This window comes from Molothrus ater, chromosome 5 (assembly GCF_012460135.2).
Source record: "Molothrus ater isolate BHLD 08-10-18 breed brown headed cowbird chromosome 5, BPBGC_Mater_1.1, whole genome shotgun sequence".
Classification (NCBI taxonomy): domain Eukaryota; kingdom Metazoa; phylum Chordata; class Aves; order Passeriformes; family Icteridae; genus Molothrus; species Molothrus ater.
The window spans coordinates 29860602-29875948 of NC_050482.2; the positions used below are offsets into that span (position 1 = coordinate 29860602).

Here is a 15347-nt window from a genome sequence, read left to right on the forward strand (position 1 = left end):
CGTACCCTCCTTTATTTACTGTCCCAACAGAGCAGTAGTGACAAAAGGGTTTGCATTTTGCAGTAATCCTCACGCATTAAGATCCTTCACACAAACAACAAAAACAGCTGCAGAGCTTATGGAAGACAAACCAACCCTTGGCAGCTGGGGAGAGGAGGAATTTGGAGAAGATCCCCTGCAAATCTGAACAGATCCAAGTCACACACAAATGGTCTCTACTGACTCTGCCAACACCCCACTGGCACACAGGGGATCTTTAGGAATGTGAATTTGCTATTTAATCCACTGTAATGACAAATTACTTATGTGTATCTTAACAAAGATAAGACATGATAGGCATAAGGCCGTGCTGGGCATAAGCTCCCACACTTACAGGAGCTACATAGGCAACACTTCACCTGTATTGTCCAGATTCCCAGGAATACTGGCAAAGAAGTAACAGCATACATGAAAATTAAGTCCTTGAAAAGGAAAGATGGCACAAACAGAAATTTAAGGTAAGAGAAATATTTATTTAAATTTGCACAATAACGAGCTTATACTGAACAAAGTCAATCAAGAAATAATAGTAAGTGCAGTAAAACAAGGAAATATCGATGACTTTTCCCATCAGAAAACATTAAGAAGCCATGCCTGTGCATCACGGGTTTTCTTTATTTTTTTTTTTGGATTTTTTCTTGTTTTCTTTTTATTTTTTACAGTAACTTCTATCTTTTTTTTTCAGCGCACATACTGTACATATCACATCTTAGCTGCTAGGTTCATTATTCCTGAAGGCTTCATCCCTTTACTCAAACATCTGCTAAGTTCTGCAGTAAGCAATCAAACACATTTGTGCAGTTCCAAATATGATTAGGTAAATCTGCTGCATCTGTCAAGCGTTGGACTCTCAAAGCTTCAGAAGACCCTGTAAGAGCTCCTAGTTGATTTTAGATCTTGACATCATTATGTACAGCATTACAATGTGTCACTTTACACTAACCTAAACATTCTGCACAAGGATGCCAGACAGACAAATAGCCAGAAGATTTGGGCTTAACCTCATACAAAGGTTTACACATCTGAGCTTGTCTTGAGTTCCATAAATTTCACTCTGATTCAGGTAACTGAGTTCATCACGTATCTGCACTTCAGATGGACAAAACCAACCTAATTTTAGTTTTAATTTTGAACAATTTTTGGTCTAAAGGTCTATTTCTGTGAAGGAAAATTCTTTATCCAGAAACTGCTTGTGAGAGATAGTTGTTGGTGTCACAGTTCCTGAAGGCACTGTGGATCCACTGAGCAACAGACATGGCCATTCTAAAGGATGGAAAAACAGAAAGAAGAATTGAAACAATTTGCATTTTGTACAAAACAAGTAAATTTAACAAGCTCAGCTGCTTGCAAATACCCATCAGATTTGAACATACAGATTTGTAAAATACAAAAGATGTACAGACTTGGATCAGATTCACAACATTGTCCTCATGTCCTTATGTTGCCTGAGGGAACAGGCTATTATGATTCCTCTAATTGCTTGGCTTGCTGTGGTCTGTGTCCCAGAGCTACAACACTCAAACTGAAAGAAGCTGGGATCAGTGGAAGGAATGCTCCCCACATAAAGGTATCAGGCATCTGCTCAAATACCTAAAGCTGTTGAACAAGACAAGGCACTTGGGAGTTTTATTCATATGAGGCAGAAGAGATTCTGGGTTTTATTTAGCCCTGAATGCTTCAACTTCATGCATCCTGGCTGTAACACCAGCAAACATTAATCCACAAACTTTTTCCAAATAGTCCAGATATTCTTATGAGAATACTAAGGGCAATTAAGGGAACAGATTGCCTATGGACATCATTAAATACTGGAGAAATAATTTCTGCATCTCTACTACTTCTTAAGTCTGATTCTTAAAATGAAGATAAAAATGACTATTATTTATAAATTAGTCCAAACACATTCAATTGACTAAACCAACAGGACTTATTAAAACCAAGGTCTGAATAATTCAAGCATTTTCTTTCACTCCTGTTACAGGAAGTTATAATCCTACTCTCCCCATTCTTTACTTGTGATTAGAATTGTTTTTGTGGCTAAGTCTGCTTTAGCTGATGCCCAGGTTTCTAAATTCTTAAAGAATTTGTGTAAACCTATTTTGCTATAGCTTGTTTAGAGAGGCTTAGACTGGAGCTTTGACCTTCCATGAGATGCTTTACAGAGAAGAGTGGGATGACACAGGATGAATGAGAAGGAACACTATACAAACTGGGCACACCAGACCCTGATCTGGAGGGAGTGGGCTGCTTGCCTGCAGAACTGCAATATTAAAATGCTGGCAACATGAGCAGATAATGTATTTCAAAATCAACACTGCTCTGTAAGGAGAACTGAATAAGATTTGGGCTTGTTTAGGAACTAAGTGGTACCTAACTAAGTGTTAGGCAATCACACCTGAGACATTAAAATTATGGAGTTTGGCAGAGTACCTGTTTTAATCCTCGCTATGTCCACATGGCAGCAATAGATTTGATAAGTCTGTGTATGTGTTTATACTGAATACCAATTAGTCAATGCTTAAGGTTCAGTCTTTGTTTAACACAAAAGGCCAGATGGGAGCAGCACTTAGGTGGCCATGTCAGAACTGATACATGCCTTCTGCATTGCCACTGATTAGCAGCACAACAAGAGCACATTTCCCAGCACCAAGTCTCAAAAGTGCTTCAGGGAAGAACCACACACAATAATTTCTTTTACAGATGGGGAACCAGATGCATAAGAATCTTAGCAACTTGCCTGAGCAAAAAGTAACTTCTGGCATTGAAACTGGTGTAAAGCACCAGCTATTGACCCCAAAAGTACAGGTTTTTTAACATCTTCTGAGCAACAGCTGGCTTTCTAACCATTAGTCAGTCTGTCAGATCACAGCATTTTCTTCTAATCACTGACCCATTCTGACATCAGGACAAATGCTGACACTTACTTGGTGCATACCACTGCCCTTTGAAAAGGGCTGTGCCTCGACAGCAGCACCTATTGCACCCAGTATTGCATCAGAAAAAGCAGAGGAAGGAAGTGATGCTTGACAGCTTCTGCTGCCTGATCACACAGAATTCTCACAGAAGGAGGTGTTGAAGATAGATTTTTTTTTTTTCAATGAGCAACTTTTCAAGTAGTTAATTGTACCATGTATTGGAGTTTGGGAAGCACCTTGCTTGGGAAGAACAGAGAATAAAGCATAAAATCAACTGTGAATTTCAGTAGTAATTAAGAAACTGGGCATGAATCTTGCTCTCTCTCCTTGGCTGCTGTGGAAACACATATTGTCACTATTCAGTATTGAGTGGCAAAAACCACAATTAACTTTATGATCTTATTTTGAATAGAAACACTTTTGTTAAGCCCTTTTTCTTTTTCATCCGCAAAAAAGAAATGCCACAATTCACATATGCCTGTAGCCATTAATTTTTCTCCTCAATCAATTTCTTTGAGTACAGAACCAGTAAATGTTCTAAACACATTGATTAAAGTACAAAATCTATGTAATCATATAACTAGTCCTTTTTTTCAGAAAACAATTACTATTCTCAGAAAGCAACTCAATCAGTTCCAGTAACACTATAATATCACACTGAACAAATTTCTTGTGCAAAGTCTAGGCTCACAGAGCCATACTTGCATGTTTCCAAGAGAGCATGGAGCTTGGACCTCCATGTTTAAATTTGAATTGAGCTATCCCGTTGGAAAAGTGAAGGCCAATACCTTGTCCACAGCACTCTGCAGCATGGGTTGTCCTGCTCCTGATCTGCTAGCATGTCAAACTGTGCTTCTAGCACTTGCAACAGTACAGTTAACTAAGCTGAACACTTTTACTGTCACCTCTGCTGCTTTAAAACAAGCGTAGACACCAACTGTCCCTTGACCAGACTCAGTGCCACATTAATATTTATGTGCCACAGAACAAGCTGGGAAGAAGCATCTCAGCCCCACCTTTATAACCTTGATTACCTTGCACTGGCAGAGGGTGCACTCTGTGCCATGCTTTATCCAGGAGGATCCAGTGAAGCGAATGACGTTGGTTTCATCCAGACACGTTTTGGTGATGTCGTTGCGAATGGTGTCGGCTTGGCAGGGGTCGGTGACACAGCGGGGACAGCACTCGTTCTCAGGGAGCACACTGAACTCACAGTCCACCTCTGGGCATGGCAAGGGCCAGCAGTCAACCTCTCCTTGCTGTTTTCAGAAAGAACAAGATATTATTATTAGCTTTTATTCTGTTCCTCATCCATTCCTCTGAATCAGCATTATGTTTCCTAGCTGGCTATTCTTTCCCATCTGGTGCTGTTCAGAATTCAGTACAGAAAACATTGATATTCATTGACCGTGGGACACATGGTGATTTTTTCAGGTGCTTTTTTCTGCATGCCATTCAGACAGTAGATGAGATTTAACTTGGTTCAGTAGACTCTCCATCAAGCTGCAGGTGAAAATTCACCACAAAATTATGCAATACAGGATTGTGGCCCTACTTCTGCAAGGGAGAGAAGTTGTAACATGACTGCAACTGCAAAAATGTGCCAAAATTTTCAGGGCTTTTTTTCAATTTTTCAGTGTTCTTTTTTTTTTCCCCAATGCAATAGGGAACACCACCACATTTTCAATGAGAGGACCTCCACCCACTCCACTCTCCATCCACTTAGGATATTATAAGCAGAATACCTGAAGTTCCAAGCTTTATCACACGTTCTGCATGGTGGATTTAGCACAGACAAGCTAAGAAAAGGTCTGGGCAGAGACTTGTGTTGGGCCAGCATATCCTTATGGGAACTTACTTTATGCCTGAACACAAATCTAAAGATGTTTAATAAAGCATATCTAGAAGCTGGAATAAATCATATACTAGAAGCTGGAAACAGCTTCCCTTCACTCTGGACAAAGGCAAAAGTTACAGATCTATTGGTCAAAGAAAAGACTTCACAGAAGTCAATCATATACTTTTTTTTTTTTAAGCAGATCTCTGACTTCCAACTTATTCAGCTCATTTGAGCACAGATTTAACAGTCTGGACTTAAGGGGGGCAAAAATAACAGCATTTAGCCCTAGGGAATTGGTTTATTCACAAAATATGTATTTAATTCTTTGGGAATGAGGAGTTTGCTATCTCCAAAGCAGAAGCTGAAAAAAAATCACAGACACTTGTAATAGCCCCAGATTTCCTCCACTTGTTGCAGAAAGTATTGCAAAGTTAGTCTTTTAAAAAAATCTCATCTGGGTCAATCTTCTTCTTTTGAATTGTGTGATGGTAAGACTGAAAGCAATTTTTTAATCCAGTCACTGATCTTGACAATCTATTTTTTGCAGTGATGGACAGTACAGGGAGTAGACATTGTCACCCCAAAAAGTCCATGGTCACTGAAAGAAAGCAGACTTTTGCTACAGAAGTAGCATCTTGAAAACAAAAGAAACATCTATTGAGAACCTAAATTGTAGGTTGGTTATTTTTTCATTTTTAAGATATTTAATGTAGCACATGGTTATCTATTTCACTGAATTTTGGCAGTGGTAGCACTGTAAGCACAGTCTACAGAAATGGGCTTCTGGCTGTTATTCATGATACCCTGACAAGCCAAAGCTGCTACATGGACCAGCCTTTATACTTGGAAATAACTTATGATAAAAGCTAGTTGCTTTTATCCTGCGATTTTCTCTGTCACAGAAACTTCATGAGCAGTATTTTGCAGAATACATTTGCTTAGAGTCCAAAATACATGCCTAGGAAAAAGGTGACAAGCTTTAACAGATTTTTTCAAACTTCATTTCACTCTTTTGAAAAATGCAAGAAGTCTTATTATTTTTCTATTACTTGAAATGTCTGAATGAATAAATAAGTTTAAGTTTACCAGCATCCTTGAAAAGATCAGCTGTGATAATAAATACATATTTAGAATTTCCTTATAGAGCTTCATCAGTCTCTGAATAAGTAAGCGTGAGTGCTGCTGTGTAGGTGCCATATCCAAATGACCTCCACTATGCTGAAACCACCTTCATGATTAAGTAATTTATATTATGTCTATTGTGTCAAAGCACATTTCTGACAGAAACAGAAAATACTGACAAAAATCGAGGAAAACCAGATTTTAATTATACATGCACTTCAGGGAAAATTAAGTGGATGTTAATGCATGAAAATGAAACTATTCACAGATCAGAATATCTCATATCATTTTCCCTCCTGTCTGTGCAGCTGTAATCAGGGACCTTACCAGACAGCGGCACTGCTGACAGTTCTGTATCCAGGAATCACCACTGTTATAGGAAAACTCCCCACTCTGATGTAAACATTGACTGCTGAGCCTTGGGTCACACTCAGGACAGCAGAAGAGGTCAACGGTGGGATTTTGGCAGTCACAGACCATTCGCCGGCACATCACATATCCATTCTGGTATTAGAAGAGACACACACAGTGACGGCAGAAACTTGCACAACTAGCCAAACTCCAGCCAAAATTTTGTATTTTACCATGATTCTAAGCCATTAACAGCTCACAAGTTTTCCACCACACAGTATTTTTGCCAAAATACAATTCAAACCAAGCCAGAAATCCCCATACACACTCACTAACAACCGTAAAATTCCCCTGTTGTTTTACGCACATCCTTCATACAACCGATGTCCAGGCAGTGCTCCCCTGAGGCGGTGAAACCCAAGGACATCTTCCCCAAGGGTTAGACTTTAATGGATTGCACTAAGTTTTTAATTCTCATATAGATGCTTGATGAATCTTGCTTTAAACTTCTTAGAATACCATGGTTTCATAGAAAACCAGATTGGAGGGGGTCAAGGAAGAGAAGATCAATGCCTCTGCTCTGTAATTATTCACATAGGAAGATGATAGGTGATTTGAAACGAAACCATGTATGCTAAAGTTGAGCTGCTGAAATGCTCAGGACACTGTCAGCAGTGTTTTGGCCCTTTATTCTCCATCAGCACTTAGCTTGGGACCAAACTTCCCACAGCAAACATTTGAGGAAGTCAGCTGAATTATCCTGCACACACAGAACCTATTTCTATTTATAGTCATCTGCTTGAGATACTGGCATCAGAGTCCAGCCCCAGTAGGTGTCTAGACAGTTAATTTGCATGAAAATGCTGCTACTCTCACCCAGAGAACACAGGTGGCATCTCTGCTAACAAAACAGCACTGTCATCCTTCTCCCAGTACCACATAATAAACTTCCAATGAATGTTTTGCTCATGCAGGTTGGAGAGAGAAACTATCTCCAAAACCCTATGTAATACATGATTTTATTTCTGTAGCTCCACACATGCACCTGAGAAGGCAGCTGAAACAGGAATTTCACTTGTATCCTGATGCTCTGCCCTTCACCCCTACCAGCACCTTGCAGAAGCAGCTACTTGCATTTGTACTGACCTGGCACGAGCAGACAGAGCATCTGTCATTCTCCAGCACCCAAATCTGACCATTGTGCTTGATTTTGCCTTCATGGATACAGTCTCCTGTGCAGTTCTTGCCATGGGGACACCGACAGTCATACCCGCCGTCCAAGTTAAAGCACACAGTGTCATTGGCACAGCTATGCCTTCCAGTTCCACATTCATCAATGTCTGCAAAAACATGCCATGGAATGCTCTCAGACCACATCCAATTAACAAAAGTTTTCTTGTGGCAGTCAATACAAATGATTCTTAGCCATTAAGACCTTCAGCTGAAAATTAATTTGTAGTTCACCAGAATGGGGAGATCTTAAAAACGAACAAAAAATTTTTTACGAGTCACATCAGCTCTTTTGGATCATGTTTTAACCTGATATTTTGAGTTTTGCTATACATATTTCTAAGTCAATGCTATTGAGTACAGTAGATAGAATGAAGAAACCACAAGAAACATGAGAGAAATAATAATTCTTAGCTCCCTAAAAAGCCTTAGTTTGTGGCAACCATACATGAGACATGTTCTGTGAAACAAGAACAGCTTCAGAATCGTGTTCTTAAAGCCTTTTGCTGGCTCTGTCTAGAACATTGGAGTTCACTTGATGAGAATTTAATGTGAAAGGTGATGTCTGACCTGCAAGCTCATTTAAGTAAGCACAACATGCTTTAAATTTCACCATTGATTAGAATGTAAAAACTAGAATATTTTAAATATTCAAGTTGCAGTGACAACTATAGCCCTTCTGTCTAGAAGAGAAAATAAAGAAAAAAATCCTGTCTCCAGTGAATAAAAATAAATTACCTCAAAACAAATATTTCTCAAAGAATTAAAAAGTACTTTAAAGGCCTACTTCTTTAAGGTACACACAACTATTTTGCAAAGGCAAGCTAGCAGCACACACTGCCTTCTACTCAAATAGTCTTTATTTAGTTTTTACAGCTGTTTAAATGGAAAAAAATGGTCCTGGAAAGAAGCTTCAAAGGGGCATGAAGTAAATGGATATATGCAATAAAAAGTGGAAAACAGAGTAAAGACTAGAACTACAGTGATCGTAAATATTGAGATATTGAGTTCAACTCTAAACACAATTTCTCAGCACTATAGTCCAAGTTTGATTAAAGTTCATTAAAATTAGTGATGTTATAATTAAATGTCCACCAGAGGAGTGAGATAAAATAAGCAATATGGTCACGCATGTATCTTTCACCACCAGCATAAAACCCTAAAAAATAAAACACTCAGCTTTGGGTTCAACAACGGAAATGAAACCTCCAATCCACCTCAAGCACACTCAGTTTAAAGCAAAATAATTCAATTACCATTTTAATTCTAAGCGTGGCTATGGTCAAAAAACCAAAAAAGTTAACAAGTTGGTAACATGAATATGAATTGGGATGAAAAACAGCAGGGAAATTATTAGAACTCCATTGCACAAATCAGCAGCATATTGGGTTTCCTTCAAATCCTTTGTGCAGTAACAGTGGCATAATCTTAAAAAGAATTGCAAAATTACTAGGGCTTATGGGAAGATTGGGGGAAATATCATTTGAGAAAAAAGAAAAAGACATGGATTGCTCATGGATTGCTCATCTCTAAAAGAAAATGAGCAAGAGGAGATATACCAAAAAAATAAAAAAAAGAATACTCCAAAGAAGAAGACATGTTGAGAGCTTTTCTCTCCATACTGGCTAACATACTAGATAAGGGACAGTGAATGGAACTGAAAGACAACAAATTTATGCTTGATAAAAGCAAATAACTTTTCATACAATGCATAAACAAACTACGACACTCACTGCTACAGAATCCTAGGAGGCAAAAAACAATTGCATAGGCAAAAGTGTATAAAGCCAGCCAGAATATTCAATTTTCAGTGCTAACAGATTTTTGGAGAGATTGTGATTTTTGGATACATTTCATGCGTTAGGGCCCACGGTACACATATTTATGTAACAGATAATCCAGAACAGGCAAATCATCTCAGATCTCTACATCTTCTACCTTTCTGAGGCATCTGGAGGCAGTCACTGCTGCAACAGGGCAGGAGATAACTGGGACCATGAACCTAAGTCAGTGTGTCTGAAACATGACTGGCCCATCAGACACCCCAACAGTCAGGATACACAACCAGTGGAACAGTGGCCCTGCAGAGGCTGTCCAGAATCTCAGCCTGAAGGTTTTTAGAAAAGTAGAGAACAGGAATGGTTTGAGTGATGCCAGTTTGGGCAGAGCAGGGATGGAAGAGCTACTCTTTCCCTCCTATATTTTCTCTTAAATCCAGCCAGAAAGTAATATAACCTGGCAATTTAAAATTAAGGTATAGCTGTTCTTAAGTCATGTAATAACAAGAACAGACACAAATTCAGTTTAAATGTAATGATTTGGATTAACAGCAAGATTATCTTTATAATCAAAGTAATTTTTGATAAATTACTTTCCAAAACGTGTATTCATTTGTTTAGGACACTCTTTTGTACATAATTTTCACACAGCTGTCATAAATTAATAATGTCACTTCTCAGCAACCTATCTACTTAACAGAAGGCAGACATACTTAATGAGGTAACTGGACAAAGTTCAGCTGTCATGTAAATAAGAAAGCTTTCCTTTAAACAACAAATGGTAATCCTATAAACACTGACTCTGCTTTCAGCACTCAAACACAAGTCTATTTCACAACTTTCCCATGAGAAAAAGGCTTCTGAGATTTATTTTTCAACACAGTCACAGTAAGTGAAAATAATGGAAGTTTCATCATTGACTCTGGTATTGAGCCGAGCTTATCTGGCATTGAGAACTTCTGAAAATTCCCAAACTTGTTTTTTTCAGTTGTTTGATTTATGAAAATAAATGTTCTGGATAGGACAATTTAAATATCCCTAGTCACAGCAGGAGCTATTTACATTTTGATTCTAACCTAATCAGAAACAGCAGTGTGTTTATGATGCAGCAAGAGAAACACCAATTTTTCATGCATGAAACTCTCATCTGCATTATTCATCCACATCAAACTTCAGGCATTATCAGCAAAGAACTTGCACACATATCATCCACACCAAGCAAAACTTTGTTCAGTTATTTTTATTTTAGACTTTTAATAGATGGTGAATCATGTTACTGAAATTGTGCTTACAGCCATAACCAGCTATGGACATCTTTTGTGTTTGAAAAGGGAAGATGGTAAGATTACAGATTGCATATTCCACTCTATCCAGCCACAAAGCATTTTATGACTTCTTCCATGCTGTTAACAAAACGCACAATCAAACAACCTCCAGCCCCCTCCCAAAAGATACTAAAACAAAAAATCCCCAAAAGAGTCCCCCACAAACAACTCAAGAAGAAATAGTTCACTTCAGGCTATTTACAACACACTGCTTAAGAACCAAGCAGCTTGAATGTTAGGACATTAGAACATTATGTCTCAAAAGACTTGGAGGTTTGCCTCAATAAAAAAACCCGACAGAAATGAAATGTAACTAGTTATCTAGTGCTAAACTGAGAATCAGTTCTTATTTATCAAACCTACATGAAAAATTACAGCAGCTTTCATCTATCTCATTTTTATTTTTAAGGATTTTCCTTTTCTTACATCATCTCTTACAACCTAATGTTGCAATAACAAAGGCATATCATGGGAGAAGAAGTAGTGATACATGTTACAGAAAACCAGTAGTTAATTCTATTACAAATAATTTACTGCCCACACAGGAAAAATACCGGACCAAAGCCATACAATATGGTGACAGTAGTTAGAATGACTAAACTCCTTCTGCAGTATTTGTGAGACTGCAGACATAGAAAACTCCATAAAAATGGGAATTTCAATTGCTCCAGGTTGTGACCCAAGGTTGTATTTAAGAGATTCACTGACTGTTTCTTGGAAGAGGTAGTCAAAGAAACACAGAGGAACAAAGCACCATTTCATTTGGCCCTGAGCAGCAAGCAGCCTCTGATTCAGAATGTCTCATTGTTCTGATATTGGTTAGACTCACTTTTTTAAAGAAAAGGGGAACATTTGTATCACTGAGAAATATTGGAAGAGAGGATTCGGGAGGGTGGACAGCTCCTTTGCTCTGAAGCCACTGAAGTTTCTGTTACCTTTGCTCTGAGGAATAGCATTAGCTCAGCAAGGTGAAAGTACCTGGATACCTGAGTACCTTTTGCTTAAGGCAAAAAGGAAGGAGTGCATTTGCTAGGGAACCCAAGCTCATCTGAACAGAAAGCTCTATTTCTGTTCTTTTCTGTCCTGAGTAGATCTATTGACTGGTGTAATCATTCTTCAAAAAGCAAGTGAATTGTGAATAATTTATTTCTGAGTTCATTTAAGCCACCTGTGAGAGTGCATACCAGATGTGGAAGATGAAGAGCTGAGACTTCAGATGTTGGTAACATCAGCTTGACAGAAATGTCATTTCCTTCTACAGTAAATGTGTTCAAATTGCTGTTTTATAAAATATAGCAGTCAAGTTTCTGTTTTATCAGTCCTTTTATAAAAGACGAGAAAATCTGGAAATTTTGTTTTCTTTCCACACTCCAGAATATTGAAATACTAATGTGTCTCCATATCTACCTTCTGTGATGCTTAAGGTGGGTTCACAAATTTAATACTGAAGCCTTAATGCCTATAGCTCTATTTGGGATAAATGGAAAAAAGAAAGAAGTCACTTTATTTGCTGACCTTTAATGATCATGAATAAAAGCAAAAGGATTTTGATGGAGCTTTGTGAGTGCTAGTAAGGTTTCCTGCTGAAGAGTAATGATTTTTTATTTCCTGTTTCACTTAATTGCTGTCAAAAACAAAGCTTCTGATAAACCTAAGTGTAGGACTCCAAACTGACAGTGGTTTTAACTTCAAGAAATCTCATGTACTAGTTAAAATGCCAGATGCGGTGTGAGATAAATTGAGACATCCCAACAGCCAGCAATTCCTCTGCCTTCCAGATCCAGAGACATAGATGCTAGAGTTACCATTTTGGACTTTGCTCACTCAGTAATGCTGGGGAGCATACTGAGGCTTATAATATGCCTCCATCCCTCATTATCCTGGATTGTTGAAAACAGACTTCAAATGGAGCCTCAGCCTCTGTGCTGTCAGGCTGGCTGCTCTGTCACACAGAGAAGTAAGTGATTCTAATTCTGGAACAGGATGGCAGAAAAAACCCATAAGATACTTCAGAACAGAAAATCCAAATGGGACTTCACATATGGATAAACCCTTACAACCAAAAAAAGATTCTTTTATGAATTGGACATTCTGGATTGATCTAGCCAAACCTTTCATTTGCATCTGTCTCATTTAAAGAATGTAGTACCTGCTGAGAGTGAAGGTACATTGATCTCACATTCTATACTAACAACAGCTGGTACCTGACAGATACTCTTGGTAAGTCCTAAGGGGCTGCCTTAATTAGGTGAGCTTTCTTTGGATGTGGATGTGCGCCAAACGTCCAACAACTGCTGAGGCATAACCTGCACTATTCTGGTACAAACCAATATAGCCTCTCTCTTCAACTGATTATGCAAGCTTTTAGACATTGCAAAGGACAAATTCAAAGGAATAAGGATGTTACACAGAACTGCAGGGCAAACATTAATGGGGCCTGAACTTTCTTATTTTAGGATTTTGCCCTCAGTTGTTCTAGTTTTTTTTTTTACTGCAATGAAGCCTGAGGATGCAATATCTACTCCCTTAGCCCAGCTTTCTTTATGAAATGGTACATAAGAGACAACCTTCAGTACCAATAAGACTGTTTAAAGAAACTATAAAGAAAAGCTGTCAGGGGCAAAGAGGAAGATACAAGTTAATATACCATACTGAGTGCTATATTTACATATATAAAATTTAAGACTTCGCAAAGCCATACAATCTCAAGAACTACATGGCTGATATTCACTTTTCTGAAAATATAACAAGGCATAACATAATTTTATTTCCAAGGGAAAAACAGCAAGTGCTGCTAAGAGGTTGAAGCCCTACAGCTGCATTTCCCATAATTTCTCTCAGTAATTTTTAGAGACACCATAGGTCTATCTGGGGGTATAATGTGAATCAAAACTATTAGCAAAGAGATCTCTAGGTCTTCCATTGCCTGTAGGTACAATAAAATGGGATCATGAATTTTTGCATTCAAGTACATTAGTCAAAATATTCAATATTCTCAGTATGCCGAAGAAGCAGCAGTAGTCAAGGTCAATAGACGTGTAAAATAGGCAATTCAGTAACTATTATTTTATTATCAAGCATGGACAAAGTCTAGTGCTACCAAGGAGCCCAGCTCTAGGTAGGAATATTTAGTATGATGTCCTAAAAGAGATAGGTGCACCATTGGAATTCTGTTAAAATAAGGCTTTTAAGGAAATGCTCCTGTGCATCTGTGATTTTAACAGAGGTGTTTCCACATGTATTTTTAAAATTGGAGTCTTTGCTGAAGGAAACAACTGATTACACTGATCACTGAAACGCTTTGTGCAGTATTATCAGCACATGTGCAGGGGACACAAAGAGACCCAGCTTCGAGGAAGATGATGTAGAACAATCAAGAAAGAAAACCTTCCTTGGCTTTTAAAGGTGTTTTCCTCTAGAAGAAGGAACTTCAAGGCAACTCTAAAACTTACAAAAGATGAGTCAAGTCAAGCCTATTATGCGCTCTATACAAAACAATATTTGAAGTAGTTTGCACTGTTCCTTCTACAGCTCTGCAAGCTGAAGCACTCGCATAAGATAGAAAGTTTCAGAGGATGCTGGTCCTGGATAGAGTTGAACATGAGAATTGGAGAACTGTGATTCGAAATTAGAGATTAGTATAGCCTGGAAGCTGCTGCCCCATTAAAGTGACTGTCTAAAAGACCATCCACCAACAGCTCAATCTAATCACATCTAACTAGGGGTTACTGAAGAACTATCAAAAGCAATCCATTTTCTTTTGTCTGTAAAGCCAATAGGGAAATTTCTTACAGGGGAAAGATCTGACAGCAGAGAAGACAATTGCTTCTGCACTACGGTGTTGTGCTCCTGCAAGTTCAACTTCCCACACTGCAATGGATTTTAGGTTGTCTCTTCATACCCCTTCTGGTTTTATTTTTATCTGAGACAATATGTCACAAGCTCCAATCCAATAAAAAATGATGTGGTAAAACTAATCAAATATGTAAACTTCCTTCCCACTAAAGCAGGGCTGGAGCAACCTGGTCTAGGGAGATGTGTCCCTGCCCAGGGGAGTTGGAACTAAGTGATCTTTAAGGTACCTTCCAATCCAAGACGTTCTGTAATTTTGTGATCTCAAGTTGCTAAGGATCCCAAATGTTTGGAGCTGCAATCAATCAAACTGAAAGTGTTCCACTGTTAGTCACTAGGGTTGTCAGCAATGAAGATAGTTTTCTGGCATCTGTGATTTAATTCTAATTACTTGTTATCCTCTGTGTACGTTTAATAAAGAGCTTCTGGCTCTTTGTAGAAAAGATCAAAACAGTCTAATAATTGCAGCTTCTGTACACATGTAGCAATCCCCACATTTCTTTTCGCTTGGCTTTTCATTTGTTTAGAATTTGCTGCTTAATTGATACTTGTTTGAACACATTGTAACACAGCCACTTTATATCTTGTATCTCTCTTGAGATAGCATGGGCCAAACCACTATCTTCAAGCCACCAGGTAAGCCCTATACTGACATTGAAGATAAAACTTGGGATATTGAGAATATTTCCATAAATGCCTGGGTGGACTATTTATTTCCTGTGCCACGAGTGACAGAAGTGCAATGTTATAATCAGAGGGATCACAACTTATTCTTTGCACCTTCCTGTCCTAACTCCTGGCCAGCCAACACTGACATTTAGTTAGTTCTTGACAAAGAAAGCTCAACTTATGAAAGCAGTGGTTGCCTTAAATTGCTGATTCCTCCTGGGAATAC

General features: G+C 38.4%; 1 protein-coding gene across 1 annotated transcript in view; it reads right to left on the reverse strand.

Annotated features, from left to right (window-relative positions):
• Positions 1-491: 491 nt before the first annotated feature.
• The window catches only part of NELL2 (neural EGFL like 2), a 134566-nt gene continuing 119710 nt past the window's right edge, over positions 492-15347 (reverse strand). Inside the window, exons 17-20 of the mRNA XM_036400325.2 lie at positions 7414-7607; positions 6244-6420; positions 3989-4213; positions 492-1302 (exon numbers count right to left, since the gene is read on the reverse strand). Coding sequence (XP_036256218.1) covers positions 1252-1302; positions 3989-4213; positions 6244-6420; positions 7414-7607 — 647 coding nt within the window. The 3' untranslated portion in view covers positions 492-1251. The remainder of the gene's footprint in view (positions 1303-3988; positions 4214-6243; positions 6421-7413; positions 7608-15347) is intronic.